At 43.7% G+C, this 19,681-nt stretch overlaps 1 protein-coding gene and 1 pseudogene across 3 annotated transcripts; one reads left to right on the forward strand and one right to left on the reverse strand.

Annotated features, from left to right (window-relative positions):
* Positions 1-12,864: 12,864 nt before the first annotated feature.
* On the forward strand, positions 12,865-14,771 carry LOC121749211 (annotated as a pseudogene).
* A 681-nt stretch (positions 14,772-15,452) lies between these two features.
* LOC121748923 (bZIP transcription factor 29-like) lies at positions 15,453-18,586 on the reverse strand. Of its 3 annotated transcripts, none has more exons than XM_042143504.1 (5): positions 18,378-18,586; positions 16,837-18,171; positions 16,628-16,760; positions 16,454-16,538; positions 15,453-16,003 (listed from the first exon to the last, which is right to left on the reverse strand). In XM_042143504.1, exons 2-5 carry the CDS (start codon positions 18,105-18,107, stop codon positions 15,780-15,782), a joined length of 1,713 nt encoding a protein of 570 aa, XP_041999438.1. In that variant the 5' UTR covers positions 18,108-18,171; positions 18,378-18,586; the 3' UTR covers positions 15,453-15,779. The 3 variants fall into 3 exon arrangements, with proteins under 3 accessions (XP_041999438.1, XP_041999436.1, XP_041999437.1); XM_042143502.1 differs by having other exon boundaries at positions 18,366-18,586; XM_042143503.1 differs by having other exon boundaries at positions 18,279-18,586.
* Positions 18,587-19,681: the final 1,095 nt, after the last annotated feature.

Genomic DNA, 19,681 nt, shown 5'->3' on the forward strand with positions numbered 1-19,681 from the left:
GAAGCGGAACCGGCAGCGCGCGTACAAGTTGCCACCTCCGGAAGTATGTGAAGAGTACGCCCCCGGCCGTACAAACTACGCGCCAGATAAAACCCTCATATTGGCGAGGTGTTGGGTGGATATATCGGAGGACCCGATATTCGCGAACAACCAGAGGCAGATTGCGTACTGGGAGCGCATTGCCGAGCGCTATAATGAGGCAAAGCCGCCGAGAGCGTACAAGCGCCAACGGGAGCAGCTCCGCAAGCACTGGGACCAGTTGAAGAAGCAAATCAACATGTTCTCGGCGGAGTACGAGAAGTGCGCGCGGGGGCAGGGGAGCGGCGAGAGCTTGAGCGACGTACGCTCCAAAGCGTTGTTGTCGTACCAGTCCCTGTACGGCGAGTTCAAGCACGAGGCCATCTGGGCGCTCTTGAGGGACAAGCAAAAGTTCCAAGGCGGGATTGTGCACACCGGGGCGGTAAAGAGGACGAAGACCACCGAATCTGGTGGTTACACGAGCAGCGACAGCGGTAATCGTCCGGTTGACCTCAACCGGACGTACATGGAGGAAGAGAGTTCCGGCACACCGATGTCCTCCCGGCGTCCCATAGGCGTCAAGCCTGCGAAGGCCAAGGGGAAGGCGCCGGCGACATCATCCTCGACCGCCGCAACCCCATCGCCGTTCCCGGTCCCGACCCCGACCCCGACCCCGACGGCCGCCGCGTACGACCAGTTGGCAACAGCCTCGATGGCGAGAACGATGTTGCAGACGCACAAGGCCCGTAAGAAGTGTACGGACCCCAAAGAAGCCGAATATCTCCGGGCGTTGATCGATGACCTACGTCGGAAGTTGGGAATTGCGTAGATTATCCTGTTTTTTGTGTAAACTTGAATCGTGTAACTTGTTTTTTAATCAATCTTCGCCGGTTTTTAGTTACTTGTTCTTTTTTTTGTTAATTTTCGTTTGGACACTATATTTGAAAACATTTAAATTAATTAAACAAAACAATAGTACAATTGATGACGTGGCACGCCATAGGGCGCCCCACTGCAGGTGGGGGTAGGAGGATAAAACTGATGACGTGGCGCGCCATAGTGCGCTCCACTGCTAATGCTCTCAGGAGAGAGCAGTTAAGTTGGTTAGGGGTGGGTTTTCTACTTTTCTTACTGTATTCAAGGTGGGTTGTCCTACTGTATTCAGTTTTCAGCTGATACTATAGTTTTCTCTCCCGAAGCTAGCCAATCCAAGTATAAGTATGCATTCATAAAGATTATATCAGTGTCTCCCACCATTTCTTACTGTCATGGTGGAGATAGTGGAGTTGATGTGCTTGGAGAAAAGTCTGTCATCTATATTAACAATACTACTGCACTTGAGAGGGTTTACCATCGAAATATGAAGTTGGGGACTGCCTCGTTTGGCCATGATATGTTTGGGATATGGGCATCGATTCTTCAAGGAAATGGAAACAAGGCTAGTGATCTCGTTTGGAGCGTGTCAGTTGATGTGGGATTTAGGTATTTGGTCAGGGTTCATTTGTCTGAGATAGGAATTAAAATGGACTTTGTGGTTATGATTGAAAACATGGTTGCCTTGACTAGTGTTGATATGCTTCAACAATCGGGGAATCAAAGTGTTCTTTGGTATAACTATATAGTGATGGTGCAAGGGAAGAAAAGTGAGTCTAAGCATGGAATCTCGATTTCTCTGCATTCTCAACATGAATTAGTGGATAGACAAGACAATGCCCAATTGAAGGATTTGAAGTCTTCAAGTTAAGCAACCCTGACCTCAGTCTTGCTAGTCCCAGTCCTCTGCTTCCACCTGGAGACTCACCATCATACTCTATCCCTACTCTACTCAACTCTCTTCTTGGTCGAAAAAATGCTATTGCAACTGTGGTCTTTACTAAGATTTCTCTGGTAATCATCATTGTCCACCTGCTCCAAAAAATGTGGGCAACTGACTTTTTGGAAGAGGAAAACGAGCCATCTGCTGGGGCAAAGCAACCATGACGTCGTTTTTCACTAGCCGAGATTCAATCGGCAACAGACAACTTCCACAGCAGAAATTTCATTGGAAGGGGTAGATTTGGGAATGTCCACAAAGGGCTCTTAGATAATCGGCGAGAGATTGTAGCTGTAAAGCGATTAAAACAACACTCCAGTATTGGAGAGCAACAATTTTGGACAGAGGTTGAAATGCATGTGAATTTAGTTTCTCTCATCGGATACTGCAGTGAGCAAAAGGAAATGATTCTTGTTTATGAGTATATGCCCAACGGGACACTTGCTGACCATCTATACAAACTAGCCAAGAAAAACAATAAATTTTATCACCTCTCTTGGAAGCAACGACTTAAGATCTGCATTGGAGCTGGTCGAGCTCTAGATTAACTTCACACAGGCCATGGGATCATACACCGAGATGTGAAATCTTCAAACATTCTGCTTGATGAGAAGTTTGTTGCTAAAATATCAGATTTTGGCTTGGCTAAGACTAGATTTGGCAATATCCCACACACACAAGAAAGGGAGATTTTAATAAGAACTCACTTCCCAATTGGTAATCCCACCCCCCATTCACTCACCAATGTCACTCGGAACAAGGCTTAGAATATAGTGAGGGTTAGGTTCACTCACTCTCAATATCCAACTTCCTAAATGCAAGTGCTAAGACAAATCAATCAAGGTATACACATAGGCAATATAACCAAGTAAGTAAAGCCAATCAAGCATGTGAAAGTAAGGTTTAATGCCTAAGGAAGCTAACAAACAAACTTAGTTGAGCTGAAAATTTATGTAACTCTTGGCTGATTTTTAAGATTTTTTTTGATATGGCTACCCAACCCCAAAATTGATGAAACTTGGTATATAACAAGATTAAAGGGTTTAGAATGAGGGAAAAATATCCCCAATATAGCAGGTTTTCGAGAAGACCCTCGATTTTACGTTTTCCCCAAATCTGTCAAACTAGGGCACAAAACAGGGCAGCAACTTCACATATTAATTTGACCTATCAAATGATGGAATTTTTGGCTGAGATTTTTCAGGAAAATAGTTCATATATCAAGGTTCATGCACACCAAAATTCAGCTCAATCCTACAACAATTGACCAATAAACAAGCAAAGGCTAAAACAAAAGAAATAAAGAAAAACAAGGAAAACAAGGAAAAAGAAATTTCATAGAGGTTTAGAATCAAACCCTTGGTAGGCACCTAGGCTCTAGATACCAAATGATAAGGTTTCTTGTGAGGGAATCCTTCCATGTGCCCAAGAAATACCTAAAATAGTGTTTGATTTCAATTTTTAGTTTTTAAAGATAAAGATAAAGATAAAGATAAAGAGCCTAGCCTCAAAAACTAGACTCAAAATGGATTTTGATGGAGAGAAAAGGGATGAGAAGAAAGTGTAATGAAGGAGGAATCCTCTTTGGAGACCTATGACCTCCCACAAGAAGATGTGGGCAACCCAGGCTACTTTCACATAAAGCAAATACTCCATTGACTCCACATTCATAACTACACCACCATAAATGCATACATATACTTGATCTAGTCTAATGAACATAAACCAAGCAACCTACATGTAGGAATCTGGATAAAAATCTCACAAGGGAGATGCTCTCAAAGGAGTCTTCAAAATATCATTCATCAAATTCTGCAAATAAATGTCTCACAAATGGTATTTATAGCTAGGGTTGGAAACCCAAGAAAAGGGCCCAAAATAAGTGAAAATCGTCTAAAACAATAAAGTCACCCGGTGGGGTGTTTTCGCGAAGTTAATTCACCCGGCCGGGTGAACCTCCTCGACTCCAATTGTGCTCAGCATGAAAACATCCGGTCGGGTGTTTTGCACCTCAAAATCACCCGGTCGGGTGTTTTCTCTGGACTCGCTATCTCTTCTGCGCGGCTTTTGTAAATCGGCCATAACTCTCTCCACCGGACTCCGATCGAGGCGTGCAATATACTCACGCGACCCTCTTTCGAAGATGAACACATTGGTGGCCTTTGAAGATCGTTTAGACGTCATTTCAATAGGTCGAGTACCCTTGGAATCCCGCTGCGGCTGAAATGTTTGATGCACGACTCCCATGATCGTATCACTTGAGCTTGCACTTGAGCAGCAGGAGAAGGCAGAATCTCTTGATTCAAATGAGAGGACTGGCATTGAAAATTTGTTTTCATCAACTGATAAATATCACGAGGACAATGTGAATTTCATGGCCCCAAATAAGAAAACTAATATTGTTGATGTCGGGCCTCAGATGGAGAATGTGACATCCTCGGCTCCCAATGCCACGCCACATTCAGATAATGATGGAACTATTTTATCAAGTAGTCGGATACCAACAACGAATGTGAAAACTGTTACATTTCTCCCCAATGAACAAATTAACAGCACTATGATCAATTCTGGAAGACAGGGAGGAAGAAAATCCATGATGCTTCGGATATCAAGAAAACTTTGGCCGTGGGATGCATTTTGGAAGACCAAGAAACCCTCAAACAAAATGGACTTAGCAGGCACCTCAGTATCAGGTATGTTTTGGTACCTTGATGGATGTTTCTTTTTGGTTCCAATATGGACTTATTCGCTGGTATAACTGGATTGCTTGCCATGCATTTTTCTGACCAGCACCGATATCACGTAGGACCAGCACCATTACAATGGATGGCAATACTGAGAGAAGTGATAGGGTGAATTCAAGTCCAGCAGTGGAGTATTCAAATGTGTAGGAAAGAAATCAGTAGATTGGTATATAATTGATATGCAATATTAGCTTACCATAGATAGATTGATATGCAATGAATGTAAATTAGGGTTACCTTAAGTTGTGAGTTTGTAGCCTATATAAAGGCATATGGTCTTGTACATTGATCGATGAATAAGAATGAAAGATAGAACCCAATTCTTCATGGTACCAGAGCAGCAAAGCCGATCCTAGGCTCAGAAAACTTTCATCACAGCCCAATACCAATCCCGACCCTGTTTTTTAGCCAAGATCAAATCCAGAAATCAAACCCGACCATGTCAGAAACAGATACAGAGGACGAAAAGAAAATCACCCCAGACGAAACCAAAAGCTTGAGGAACAGTAAGAGTATCACAGTGGCGTTCAAATTAAACGGGAGGAACTACCCACTGTGGTCTCTGCTGATGAAGGTTAAGATAGGCGGCAGAGGAGCCTATACTTACATCCGGAATGAACCTCCAAACCCCGGGAGTAAGGGGTTCGAGGAGTGGGAAGAAAACGATCTCATCGTATTCTCGTGGATCGTAGACAAGGAGAGCCTCGCCGTGACATACGAAAACAAGGCAGATAAGTACTTGATTTATGATTTGGAAGAGAAAGTTATTTCAATCAGACAAGGAGATATGGATTTAGAAACGTATTACCGAAGGATCCACGGATTGTGGATCAACATCGACAGATGCCAGAAGCAACCCGTAACATGCTGCGACAAAGGGATCGACCAGTACAGAGTGCACTCAAACGAGAAGCGCTTAATAAAATTCTTGACGGGATTGAATCAAGAATACGACCCAATCAGGCGAGAGATACTAAAGGAGGAGCCCTACCCATCAGTGGAAGCGGCCTACGGGTGGGTGAAGACGGAGGCGGCTCAACGCCGGGTCATGCCACCAAAATCCGGCATACCCACCGTAGATGCTGACGGCGACAAAGCCGATTCATCATTTGGGGAAATCGGCCACAGATTGGCCGCACAGAGCAGCCGACCGCCGCATCGGAATGGGCCACCACACCGCACAGACTGGAGCGGGCCACCGCAACGCCCCGCAGCCACCTCAGCCACCGGCCGACCAGGGAACCACCGACCGGACACCTCCAAACTATGGTGCTCCCACTGTGGAAGACAAAAACACACATGGGAAACTTGTTTCAAACGATTGGGGTATCCGGAGTGGTGGGAGGAGAGGCAAAAGGCGAGGGCGGCTCAGGTGAAATTCGCCGCTGGAGTAAGCGGAGAGAGCCATCACCGACAGACAGATGTCGGGGCTCAGAGGGAAACAACCGGCGGTGTTGGAGGGAACCGCCAAGAGGGCCAATCCGGTGGCGGCGGCGTACGAGGCGCCGGGAACCTCGCTGAACGAACTGGGAGCGAAACGATGGTGGCGGCGAATCAAGGAGGTAAAGGGTTCGGTGGTTTAAAACTAAACCCTAACATCTCTTTACTCTCATATTTTCATCCCCAAAGTTTTGGTATATTAGAAAACAGACCCCACCATATTAAATATCGCCCCCCAGATTTGCTGAATTATAAAACTGACCCCATAAACTCCCAGAAATTTCGAATGCACCCTAATACTTGTGACTATGTGTCAAAAAACCCCTTTGCACCTTTACAGAATATTTCCGCTGCATTTCATGTTGAAAAATTGGCTGATACACATACAAAGGGATGGATTTTTGATTGTGGGGCGACAGATACGATGACTCCAGAAAAAACTGATTTTATTGATCTTAGGTGTGAAGTTGATAAATCCTATATTAGAACTGCTAATGGAGAACTAATTACAGTCGTAGGATCTGGAACTATTGAGATATCTCCAACTCTTCGTCTTACGAACTGCTTATATGTCCCGACCCTGTCTCAAAGGCTGATGTCTATTAGTCATGTCACCAAGGAATTAAACTGCACACTCCTAATGCACCCTGATTTTTGCATCTTGCAGGATATTCAGACGAGGAGGATTCTTGGGCGTGGCACTGAGAAGCAAGGACTCTATTACGTGGATGAGATAGCTCAACATGGTAGTGCGATGCTGGCTCACGGGTCCACGAAACAAGAAACTTGGCTATGGCACCGAAGACTAGGGCACCCCTCCCCTGGTTATTTTAAACTCCTTTATCCGAACCTCTCTATTTCTGCTGATTTTTATTGTGAAACTTGTGTTTTGGCCAAGAGCCACAGACAATCTTTTAAACCAACAAACACTCGAATGAATTCCATGTTTTCTTTAGTACATTCTGATGTATGGGGCCCGGCTCCAATTGTGGGTGGGAATGGTTTTCGGTATTTTGTGATTTTTATTGATGATTGCACTAGGATGACATGGGTTTATTTCTTGAAACATAAATCAGAAGTGTTTGATAAATTTGTCTCCTTCCTCAAACTTATCCAAACACAGTATCAAACTACCATTAAAATCCTTAGATCTGACAATGGGAGGGAATTCGTGAACCATGCCGTCACCCAATTCTGCAAAGAAAAGGGTGTCATCCATCAGACTTCTTGCCCATATACACCCGAGCAAAATGGGGTAGCAGAATGAAAAAATAGGACGATCCTAGAAATGACCCGAGCCTTGATGATTGAATCCAAAGTCCCTAAGTCGTTTTGGCCAGAAGCAGTAGCTACTTCCATCTTCCTCATGAACCGTCTCCCAACTAAGATTCTTCACATGAAAACCCCCCTTGACACCTTGTCCAAAACCGCCAAAATTTCCGACTACCTAAACCTTTCCCCAAAAGTCTTCGGTTGTACCGTCTACGTCCATGTCCCAAAACACGAACAAACCAAATTATCCCCGTGTGCAACTAAATGTGTCTTCATAGGGTATGGGCGAAACCAAAAAGGGTATCGATGCTTTGATCCTCACACCAAAAAGTTTATCACCACAATGAACTGCAATTTTTTGGAAACCGAATTCTTTTACCAAACCCACCTTGATAGTCAGGGGGGGGAGTGATCCAGGTAGTCCTATCGACTATCTAAGTTGGGTTGTGCCATCATCAAGCTCTTCGATTGAGGATCCAACAGAACCAGTTGTCACTACCGCCGAGCAGGTCTTACCACACGAGTCATCTCAACCGCTAACCCAAGGTTCTCCTCCGACGATATCCGAGGTAATTTCCGACTCAGATACCTTTTCTACCCCTATTTCCAATGACCGTGTTGAAACAGTACTAGTGGCGGAGGAAAATACCATTGATGGAGATACAGGACGATATGTGCTTCCACCTCGGAGTACGAGGGGTATACCGCCAAAGAGGTACTCCCCAGAGAAGATAGGAAAGAAGAGCCGGTATGGAGTGGCAAACTTTGTGCAAGGAAACCTGACAAAAATGGCTAGAGCCTTTGCCGCGGCATTATATGAGGAGGAAGAAATTCCACAGACAGCCGAAGAAGCAATGAGACATAAACACTGGAAAGAGGCTATGATTACTGAAATGAAGGCTTTGATGAAGAACAACACGTGGGTGAAGGGCGAACTGCCTAAAGGAGTAAGGACGGTTGGGTGCAGATGGGTGTTCACGATCAAAAGAAGGCCAGACGGTACGGTAGAAAGGTACAAGGCTCGACTCGTGGCAAAAGGATACACTCAGACATATGGCGTGGATTACGCTGAAACCTTCTCCCCCGTGGCCAAGATCAACACCGTAAGGGTACTGTTCTCTATTGCGGCCAACAAGGATTGGCCACTGCATCAGTTTGATGTGACCAATGCCTTCCTCCATGGAGAGTTACCTAAACCTGTCTTTATGGAACCTCCACCTGGGTTTACAGAAGATTTTTGAGATGGTGAAGTCTGTCAATTGAAGAAGACTCTCTACGGATTGAAACAGTCCCCGCGAGCATGGTTTGGAAGGTTCACAGAAGTAATGAAAAAGTATGGGTACATCCAAAGCAATTCAAACCACATTTTATTCCTCAAGAAAAGGGATGGGAAGATCACGTGTCTTATCATATATGTAGATGATATGATCATTACAGGAGATGACGAAGATGAAATTAGCGAGTTGAGGAAGAACCTGTTCAGAGAATTTGAGATGAAAGACTTGGGACTACTTAAGTATTTTCTGGGAATAGAGGTACTCCGATCAAAAAGGGGAATCTTCATAAATCAGAGGAAGTACGTACTAGACCTATTGGCTGAAATTGGAATGATAGACTGCAAGCCAGCAGATACCCCGATAATTCAGAATCATGGGCTACAATTGAAGGAAGGAGGAAAGTTGACAGATAGGGGGGATATCAGAGATTAGTAGGAAAACTGATCTACTTATCCCATACAAGACCGGACATTGCCTATGCGGTGGGAGTAGTAAGTCAGTTTATGCATGCACCCCAAGAAGAACATTGGGAAACAGCGTTGCGGATAGTACGCTACTTGAAGGGGACAGCTGAACACGGACTTATGTTTGAGAAGCATGGGCATAGGGAGATCCATGGCTTTACTGATGCTGATTGGGCCGGCAACCCGAACGACAGAAAATCGACCGCCGGCTATTTTACCTTCGTAGGAGGTAATCTCGTGACGTGGAGAAGTAAGAAACAGAAGGTGGTTGCACTCTCTAGTGCAGAGGCAGAATTCCGAGGAATCAAAAGTGGGTTGACAGAGATATTATGGCTTAGAAGACTTATGACAGAATTGGACCTTCGTCCTAGTCAATCATGTAGGTTGTTCTGCGATAACAAAGCTGCGATCAGTATATCCGAAAACCCAGTCCAACATGATCGAACCAAACATGTGGAGGTAGATAGGCACTTCATCAAGGAGAACATTGAAGCTAAGGTGGTGGAGATGCTGTAATGTCCGTTTTTTTAATTAAAGGGTGTTTGCTTTTTGTGAATATCTTGTTTAAGATATGGTGTGGTATGTTTTATTTGTTTTACATTATTTATGGGTGTGAATTTTTAGTTTATGGTTTTTGAAAAGCAAATTAATATCCTAATTAATAAATTAAATATCTCTCTCTCTCTCTCTCCCTCTCTCTCTCGGTTCTCTCCCTCACCCCACGATCTTCTCAACCCCCCCCCACTCCCACAAAACCGATATCTTTCCCTTCCCAATCACAATCAATCATCGGTTCTCTCTTCTCCCTCACAATCTCAACACCGGTAAGCTTCCTCCCTTCTCCCTCTCGGTTTTTACCTTCTTCCATTCACTCCCTCTCATCATCTTCTTGGATTCCTCAAGGTGATACCCTCCTTCGTCGTGAATCGGAGTCGTAAGAGGAAGTAAAGCTTTTACACTACGTTGAACTATCCGGGAAAGGTAATACAAGGCCTCAACTCTCGTTTAATTCGAAAAACATGCATGTAGGACGTTTTGGGAAGGTTTAGATGCTGAATAGGTTTTGTGATTATGTGTTGTTGTCGAGCATGTTTTGTTAGTAACTGACAGTGGGTTCCGACCCCGTTTTGACTGAGCAAACGATCTCCTTTTGGTACGAAATTTTAACCGTATAAACTTGGATGTGTCTTCGGTGTGGTGTGTAAATTTCAGCTTCATTGGATGTCGTATGATTTTACTATGATTTTTGCAAGTAAACTGCGCAGTTCTGCGTGTGGTGTGTTCTGGGTGATGTTTTCATGTGCAATGGTTGAGTTTCTGAGTGTTGTGCTTTTGTGATGTATGTGGGTGTGTTTGGCCAAGAGATGGCTCGGAGGAATCAGTGTTTGGTTCGAGAGTTTTCGTGTGTGTTGGCCGAGAGTTGTTGGGTTCAGCCTAGGGCAGATTTGTGGAGAGTCTGGAAGGGATGATCCCAGGTGTTTGGGTGTGTTTTGGGATGTAGAATGCGTGGTGTGTTTGTCGTATAGGGTTTGAGAATCGGGGGTCAGAGGAAAAGGGGTGTAAACTAGGTGCCGAGCAGACGGCCGAGGTGGTCGGCCGAGGTGCCGAGCAGGCGGCCGAGATGGTCGGCCGAGGTGCCGAGCAGGCGGCCGAGACGGTCGGTCGAGGTGCCGAGCCGGACGGCCGAGATGGTCGGCCGAGGTGCCGAACAGGCGGCCGAGACGGTCGGCCGAGGTGCCGAGCCGGACGGCCGAGATGGTCGGCCGAGGTGCCGAGCTGTGCCGAGACAGGTGCCGAGCTGTGCCGAGACAAGTGCCGAGCTGTGCCGAGACAGGTGCCGAGCTGTGCCGAGACAGGTGCCGAGCTGTGCCGAGACATGTGCCGAGCTGTGCCGAGACAAGTGTCGAGCTGTGCCGAGACAGGTGCCGAGCTGTGCCGAGCTGTGCCGAGACAGGCGGCCGAGGTGCCGAGCCAGGCGGCCGAGACGGTCGGCCGAGGTGCCGAGCCAGGCGGCCGAGGCGCCGAGCCAGGCGGCCGAGACGGTCGGCCGAGGTGCCGAGCCAGGCGGCCGAGACGGTCGGCCGAGGTGCCGAGCCAGGCGGCCGAGACACCGAGCCAGGCCGAGACGCCGATCCTTTTTCCGAGCTTTTTCCGAACCTTTTCCGAGCCAAGTGAGCCGTTGCACAGTAAGGGTATGCCAGGAGTTTGAGTGTTGTGTGTGTGTCGTGTGCGCGTTTTGAGTACGTCGTATGCGTGTCGGGTGCGTGCGGGGTGTGTTTTCGGGCGTGTCTTTGTGTGTTTGGCTTATGAGATGTTGTTAAGTGTGTGTTCGTGTAACGTGCTAGATGTTGAAGTCGTCCACGTAGGAATCATGCATTGTCGTTTAAACATCGTCTACCCTGACTCTAATCATGATTTATTTATCTTTCAAAAGGGTGATCTTTTTCGAGGAAAGTGTGGTTGAAGGGAACTGTTTTAAAAGCTAAGCAATCGAGGTGGGCTTTTCTACCCTACTTTTATGTGGGTTATCTTTAAATACGGACTTTGTTCCGGAAATGTTTATGGAGGTGAACTGTTTGTCTTGCCAATTGTTTTGTTTTGAAACCTATCTGAAGTGGTTTACCACATATGTTTAATCGAATTCGGGTCTGTTGGGCTGCGAACCCTCAGGCTAGTGTACACGAGACCGGGAGCCATCTGAGAGCAAGTTGGCCGGTCTAGTTGACCTGGGGTGTGGCCACGCCCCTTGTCATGGTTGGATCAGATAGTGTATGATAGTGGGAATAAGGGTGGCAATATCTGAAAATGACTGCGCAGTCGAATTTATGAAATATATTTTGTGTACTTGGGTTACTTTCTTACACTTAAAACCCCAAGGTTACACTGATGTGGCATGACAAACTATGATTTTGGCGTGTGTCCACTGAGTGCAATAAGTACTCAGCCCTGCATGTTGTTTTCTTAATGTGCAGGTTGAGCGGCGATGGGGATGACGGACGTTGAGCAGTGAAAGCCAAATGAGTGTTTTTACTTGGTCTTTTGGATGGTGTCGTGTCGTCATACCCGGCATCATCTGTCTTTTGGTCTTTTCCGCTGCTTTGTAATCCGATACATTGTTTTTCTTTAACTCTGTTTACATTAACTTTAGAAATGTCTTCTTAGTACAATGTTTGAAGTGAACTTCTTTTAATAAATGCTTTTGGGTCAAATATTCCTGTTCTCCCCTTTCTTCCCCGCTTCTTTTTTTCCTCCCCTAGTCGCGGTCCACCGTACTTCCTATCCTTAGGAAATGCGGGCGTGACAGATGCCATATGTCAAATCTGAAGATCAACTGGCCGACATTCTGACGAAGGCGGTAAACTCAAAGTCATTCCGAGAAGTACTAGACAAGTTAAGTATCGGTAGTCCCGTCACTTAACTTGAGGGGGAGTGTAGGAAAGAAATCAGTAGATTGGTATATAATTGATATGCAATATTAGCTTACCATAGATAGATTGATATGCAATGAATGTAAATTAGGGTTACCTTAAGTTGTGAGTTTGTAGCCTATATAAAGGCATATGGTCTTGTACATTGATCGATGAATAAGAATGAAAGATAGAACCCAATTCTTCAAAATGAAATAGAAGAGCATATGCAGGTTATGGATAACATTAGTAAGGGACAAGTTGGTTATATTGTGGCTCCAACTCTGAGAGGGGAAATCTCACCAGATAGCCTGAGGACGTTTGTCAACAGTGCAGAAAGATGGCTCCATGATGAACCAAAAGACTGGCCAACAACCATACACATTGTAACAAAAATTGAGCTTGCACTTCAACAGAAGGAGATGGCAGATGGCAGACTCTTCGCCACCGAAAGGCAAAACTAGTGTCGAGGGTAGCTCTTCATCCACTGGTACATCTCAGAAGGCGAACACAAAACTTTTTGGACCAAATGATAAAATAAATGTTACCAATGATCTCAGTCCAAGTCCAGCAGGACAGGTGTCTTCAGCTACTGGTACATCTCAGAAGATGAACGTGGAATTTAAGAAAATAAGTATTGACGATGATGCATGTCCCTGTACCGTAGGGAAACTGTCTTCATCCAATGGTGCATCTCAGAAGGCCAACGTGGACCTTTTTGGATCAAATAAGAAAATAAATGTTGCTGATGATGTAAATCCCAGTCCGGCAGGGCAGGTGCCTTCATCTACTGGGACGAACAAGAAACTTCTCGGACGAAATAAGAAAATAAATGTTTCCGATGATGGGAGTTTTAGTGCGGACGGGAAGATGCTGGGACAGACCAATTTGAAGATTTTCAGCTTCCGAGAACTCAAAGTCGCAACTCGCAATTTCAGAGGTGATACAGTGCTGGGAGTAGGAGGTTTTGGCACGGTTTACAAGGGGTGGCTGGGTGACAAAGCCACTGCAGAAGTTGTTGCTGTCAAGAAGTTGAATTCTGAAAGCATGCAAGGGTTTCAAGAGTGGCCGGTACTAACAACAGAATTGTTTTCACCTCCTCTTCTTTGCTCAACTTAACTTGCAAGGAGGCCACGGTCTAAATACCGTTCTATCTCTAATCTTTTCCCATGACACACTCTTCTCATCTTTGAGTTCTATTTATAATTATGATCCTATATCAACTAAACTTGGAAATAAATAATACTAGTAACAAATCAAATCTAATCAAGTAAATCAATAAATCTAAACAAATCTTAACTAATGTAGTATGAGACTGAGAATGGATGTTGTGTACCTTAACTTGCAGTCTGAGGTGAACTTCCTTGGAAGACTCTCTCATCCCAATCTGGTGAAGCTGTTGGGCTATTGCCATGAGGATAATCAACTACTTCTTGTCTATGAATTCATGATCAAAGGCAGCCTGGAGAACCATCTCTTTAAAAGTAAGGGATTAATTCATTTCATTTGCTACAATCATACCTTGTCATCTTTATTCACTCAAACATACACATTCTCTTATGCAACTAGTGCTAGATAGTTTACATACAGAGTTTTTCTTGGTTAGGGCGGGGTGCGCCTGTTTAGACGCTTCCATGGGACATTAGGCTTAAGATAATGATTGGAGTAGCTCGTGGCATGGCGTACTTGCATGCATCAGAAGAAAAAGCAGCTATATATAGGGACTTCAAGACATCTAACATATTGCTTGACGGAGTGAGTTATTTCATTCACTTTCCAGTTTAAAACCAATAGATTGCTCTGATGTTTTGAATCGTTTATCTGCAGTCATACAAAGCTAAGATATCTGACTTTGGGCTAGCGAGGTTGGGTCCAACAATTGGTTATTCCCATGTAACGACACAGGTTATGGGAACGTATGGTTATGCTGCTCCCGAATATATTGCCACAGGTAAATATGGCCAACTCGCATATACCAGCAGAGCTTGTGATCACATTAAAATGAGCTGGTTACTTCTGCAGGGCACTTGTATGTGAAGAGTGCTGTATATGGGTTTGGTGTAGTGTTACTGGAAATGATGACAGGGCTGCAAGCACACGACAATAGTCGTCCATCTGGACAACACAGTCTGGTTGAGTGGATAAAACCATATTTATTCAAGTGGGGTAATTTAAAAGAAATTATTAGTGTCCGTTTAGCTACGGTTGCCTTTGGTTGCCTTGAAGCAGATCCCAGAAGAAGACCCTGTATGGAAGAGGTAGTCCACACACTGGAAAGAATTGATTCTGCCAAAGACACACCTACACAAACTAGTAAGAATCGCTTCTTCTGGTGAGAGAGCTTATAGTATATTAGTATACTTTGAGTTGGTCGGTGTTGAAACTCGTTATTGTGACAGTAATTAGTGTAGAATACTAGTCGAGAGTTTGAACTTTCAAGCATAAACTCCACATATCTTTTTTTGAAAAAAGTTTATATTTTAGCTCTTCCTATAGAATTTATTCTGCCAACGAGACGCCTGCACAAACCGGTAAGAATCGGTTCTTCTCATGAGAGAGCCTAGAGTAAAATAACTTGGTCAGTTGGTCGGTGTTGAAACTTGTTTGTATTTTAAAGCATGAACTGTGCCAATTTGGGGGTTGGTTGTTCATGTCAGGGAAAATTTGACACAATCTGCCTCCTTTTACCCGATCCCAGTTCCCTTTTATTTTTTTCAAGTGTGATCCTGTATATACATAAGTCATAACCATGTTTAATAGTAAGATTCAGAATTAGTGTGCATTATTGAACAAAGGAATAGTTCAAGAACACATTTTAAGTTGCAGTAGTGGCCGAACAAAAAGCGGACATATATTAAATGTAAAGCATACATAGTATCATAGGTGTTGTGTTACTAGAAATGGAGACACTATTAATCCAACTGGAGGAAATCCCTTGCACCATCTCTTACCCACGGTGAAGAGAGTGAAGCTTGAATGCTTGACCAAATAACAAAAGAAGGGGGGGGGGGCGAGAATAAAATAAAAAAATATGTATAATTTAAACAAATTTGAACCAAGAAAACCCAAATCCTACATCTGAAGAAACAGTATTGGTTGGTGCTTAAAACCACGATGCAAGCTCGAGTACGGCTAACAACACATGGGACAAAAAAAGACAACTGGGGCACGCAATGCAATGCGATATGATCCCCGACCTAACAAAACAAATGCAATTTTCACTAGAAAAAATGCTGATGAATATATAGAGATAGTAGTAGTAGTAGTAGCAAAGGCTGATGCACCATCAAAAGCTGATGTTTTTCAGTTGAGCTCTGCAGTGCAGATTGTGTTGTGATGTTCATCTACTGGTTTGAATCGCTATTTGCTGGTGTGTTTCCACTCAATTGCTGCTGTTGTTGTTGGTGCTGCATTTGATGCATGTTGAGTTGAGTTTGCTGTTGCAGTTGCTGCTGGCGAAGCTGAAACATCTGGGGGTTGATTGAGAGCTGCTGAAACTTTTCTCCACTCAATTCAGCAGTTGCAAGCTTCAGACGCTGCACCTCCGCTGTCAGAGCTTCGTTCAGTGCTGCAAGAGTGAGAGCGAGTGAGCCAGTTTCACCTCAACTTCTAGAGCCAAATGCACAATTAAGTGAAACGGGAGTGTGGTAGAGGGAGAAGTAATAACATGTGAAACAAATACATGCAAAAATTACTTAAATCTCGAATCACTAGTGAAAGACATTCATATACTACTTGGAGCAGTGCAATGAAGGTGTCCTATCTGTTTACGCCATCCATATCCGACCCAAAAACCAAAAAGTGAGTTCTACGAGTGCAGTGAGTGAATTTGAAAAATGGGGGCGGATGAAGTGTAATACATGGTAAAGGTTTTGTAAGGCAAACAGGGCATACACCATGATTAGATAGATTTCTTGTTAGTAGCAAGAGTTGGATCAACAAAAGTGTTGCATGCTAAGAAGAAAAGATGCATTTAGAAGAGGGACAGAAACTATTAACAGAACTAAAAAAGGGGTACCATCTCGGAGTTGAGCCTGTTGTTCCATGGCCTGCAAGCGAAACTTGAGCTCGCTGTTCTGGCTAGTTAGTCCAGAAGAGTCTCTCTGCATTGCAAAGAAACAAGGCGTTCGGGGATTAAACAACAAAGAAGATAACCATTCACGTAAACAGGCAATTAAAAGCGAACTCTCACTTGAAGCAGAGTGAGTTGGGCAGACAAAGTGGTTGCTTCAGTTTGTAAGGTCTGGACCTTATGCTCCAATTCCGATATATACCTCATCTTTCGCTCCTTTGATCGAGCAGCAGACTGCCGGTTAGCTAAGATCCTAAACCCATAACAAGTTCATATTTTAGAAAGAACAAATATATCTGTTTAAAAATATATATAGATATGTATGCTACCTTTTGGCCCGTTTGGGATCACTGGATGCTATCTCAGTAAGTTTCTCATTTGCCATAATCTTCTTCAGTTCAGCACCAGTGAACTCGCCATTACCAAACTCCAAGCTAAAAGCATTTGAATTCCCATCCATAGAATCGGTGGGCGACAGCTGAAGGTTTCCTGGTGAGGGGGGCATTTTGGGATACTCGTCACCAAAATTCATATTTTCCATAAAACTATCCATTGAGACACTCCGATAGTGACGAGAGGTGGGAGCAAGATCTCCCCCAGCATTCCTTTTAAGCCCTTCCCTCTTCTGAGGCAATGAAGAGGTTCCCTGCTTCTGTACACTGCTCCCACTCTCATTCACACTGCTACTAGTCGCTTCATTATCGCTGCTGTCACCTCCATTCGTCTTTGTGCCACTGGCTCGACTGTCTAAATCCTCCCGATTATCATTCCCCAGCTTCTCATCAGTACCCGATGAGTTGAACGCATCAATGTTCTCCAAATTCATATACGCTGAGAAAAGATCATCCACAACATCCCCCTCGGATTTCCTCTCCCCAATCCCTTCACTGCGACTTGTCACGGGTTTCTCCCAACATGACTCTTTCTTGATCAACGTCGCTGGCTGCTGCTGAGCCCCTTGATTCTCTCCAGCAGAGCTTCTGAATGGCATGAGTGGAGCCGAGGACTGCAAAACGGACGTAAACCCAAACGGGATATCACTATTAGACCGCCTGTGAGCCTTTCTCGGAGGAAGACACTCACCAATTCTCATCGAGTTACCCCTCACAAAAGGCGAGGGTGGCAACAACGAGTGCGAGCTCCCATCCCTTTCCTCCATAGACACATCAGCTGAAACATGGTCAGCTATAGAATTCGAATGCAGCTCCCGGTAAGGCGATGGGCTCAAAGGTGGCAACGAATCAAGGGCGAAAAATGAGGGCTGCGACAATGAACGGCTGTGTGATGGCCCCGGACTAGTGCTGAAATTCTGCATTCCCGTTTGGCGATTAACGGGGATCTGCGAGTAAGGGGAAATTGGAGGGATTTGGGGGTGGGGGTGAGAGGGCGGAATGCCAACTCTTTTTCCATTGTTTTCAGTCCCTAAATTAGGCGAATTCTGCCGAATCTGACCACGAAATTGCGGCATGGTTAACTGAGGAATATCCATTTGCTTCATCAAAAACGACTGATGCTGCTGTTGTTTAGGAAATGAAGATGATGATGTTCCAAACGAAGATTGAAGCCTTTGCGTATTAGCTTCTTCATTATCACCAGCCATTTTCCTCAAATATTCAAATTCCGATCAATCACACAATGTTTCCACAGAATTCAATACAAGTAACCTGAAATTCAAATAGATAGACAGATACAAAAATCAATCATCACAACCAAAACCGCAGTAAAATTGTAGCCATAAATAAACTAATCAATCAACGAGAAAACAACCTACCGCATACCTCCCCTAGAAAATGCAGAATAAAGAACCAAAAAACTCAATAACAAAATGCAAATCCAAACAAAAAAGTAAAAAAGTTACACGGTGTTTCACATGAGCTGATTTTAGGTAGAGCTGAACCGCCGCATTCGGCGTTTCGAAGCGCGGCGACTGCGTGTTCGACAACGATGTATGTGAGTGTATGTGTAGCCCTCTCTCTCTCTCTCTCTCTCTCTAGAGCGGGTTTTATCTGTCTAGAAATTTTTGGGGACGACGACTGGTATGACTATTTACACGGACTTCGTGACTGCTGCTTGCGCTACTGTTTTGCCTTTACTCGCGAGAACGCGTGAATTTAATACAAATTTGAATTTCATTTGGATCGCATTTCGCATTTCATGTGCATCTCAATTTCATTCCGACCGCATTTCGGTTTCCTCCTCTATCACCGCAGCATATATTGCAATAAATCTCTCTCCGTAAAAATAATTCCTTTTTCCAAAAAAGGGGCTCGAACTCGCTTCACCGGCGCGTCTATCCCAACCGCTTTTCTTTTCTTTATTAAAGTTTTATTTTTTCAGAATAAGAGGGAAATTGGGGATAAGTTAACAAAAATATTGCAACTGTAAATAAATACTCAATTTCAACTCTCCCAAATATTGTTGTGCAATCACCACTACTTATAACTAAAAGTCATGTAACTTTATGAGCTAAATAGAAAAATAATAAACTTATATGGAGTATAAATCCAAATATGAAATATCCTATTACTAAGTACGTTCCAATCATATGTTTTTTTAATGTCCTAAACATATACACTTGTTTCTATAAAATAAAATGTTTTCGTTTGCCAATAGTACTTAGATTCAACTCTTTGATTTTCCCTACAAAAATTCTTTGATTAATTCTTTATCATTATTTCATTACCACAAAAAATATACGCATATCGTAAATTTTATTGACTATTGTTTTCGTAATCCATAATTACATATAAAATTTCAATCAGTACATTTAAGAAAATTGGGAGAATAGAAAATAATCAAATATGTTGCCCACGTTAAGAAAATTGACTAATTGAGGCGATAAAATTTAAAATAAACATTTAGAAAAATGTAAAAAAAGCATACTAGTATACTTACTTTGAAGTTGAATCTCGAATATCTCACACCGTGATTGGCGTATAACAATTCAATCATCATTCGTTTTTGGAATAAAAAAAAAAAACTTATTTGGAACTCTATGTAAACTCACTCAACCTCTCCCTTATATAGTGTGATTTTTATCTGTTAAATTTGTGAAAAAATAGAAGATTGAAAAGTTGTGGGCAGTTTGTTATAAATAAAAACGAGATTTGTATAAAGGGATAAGGACACTGTAATTACAACTTTTTATTTAGATTCTAATTATGGCCAAAGGCC

Source organism: Salvia splendens, chromosome 9 (assembly GCF_004379255.2).
Source record: "Salvia splendens isolate huo1 chromosome 9, SspV2, whole genome shotgun sequence".
In the NCBI taxonomy this organism is placed as follows: Eukaryota; Viridiplantae; Streptophyta; class Magnoliopsida; order Lamiales; family Lamiaceae; genus Salvia; species Salvia splendens.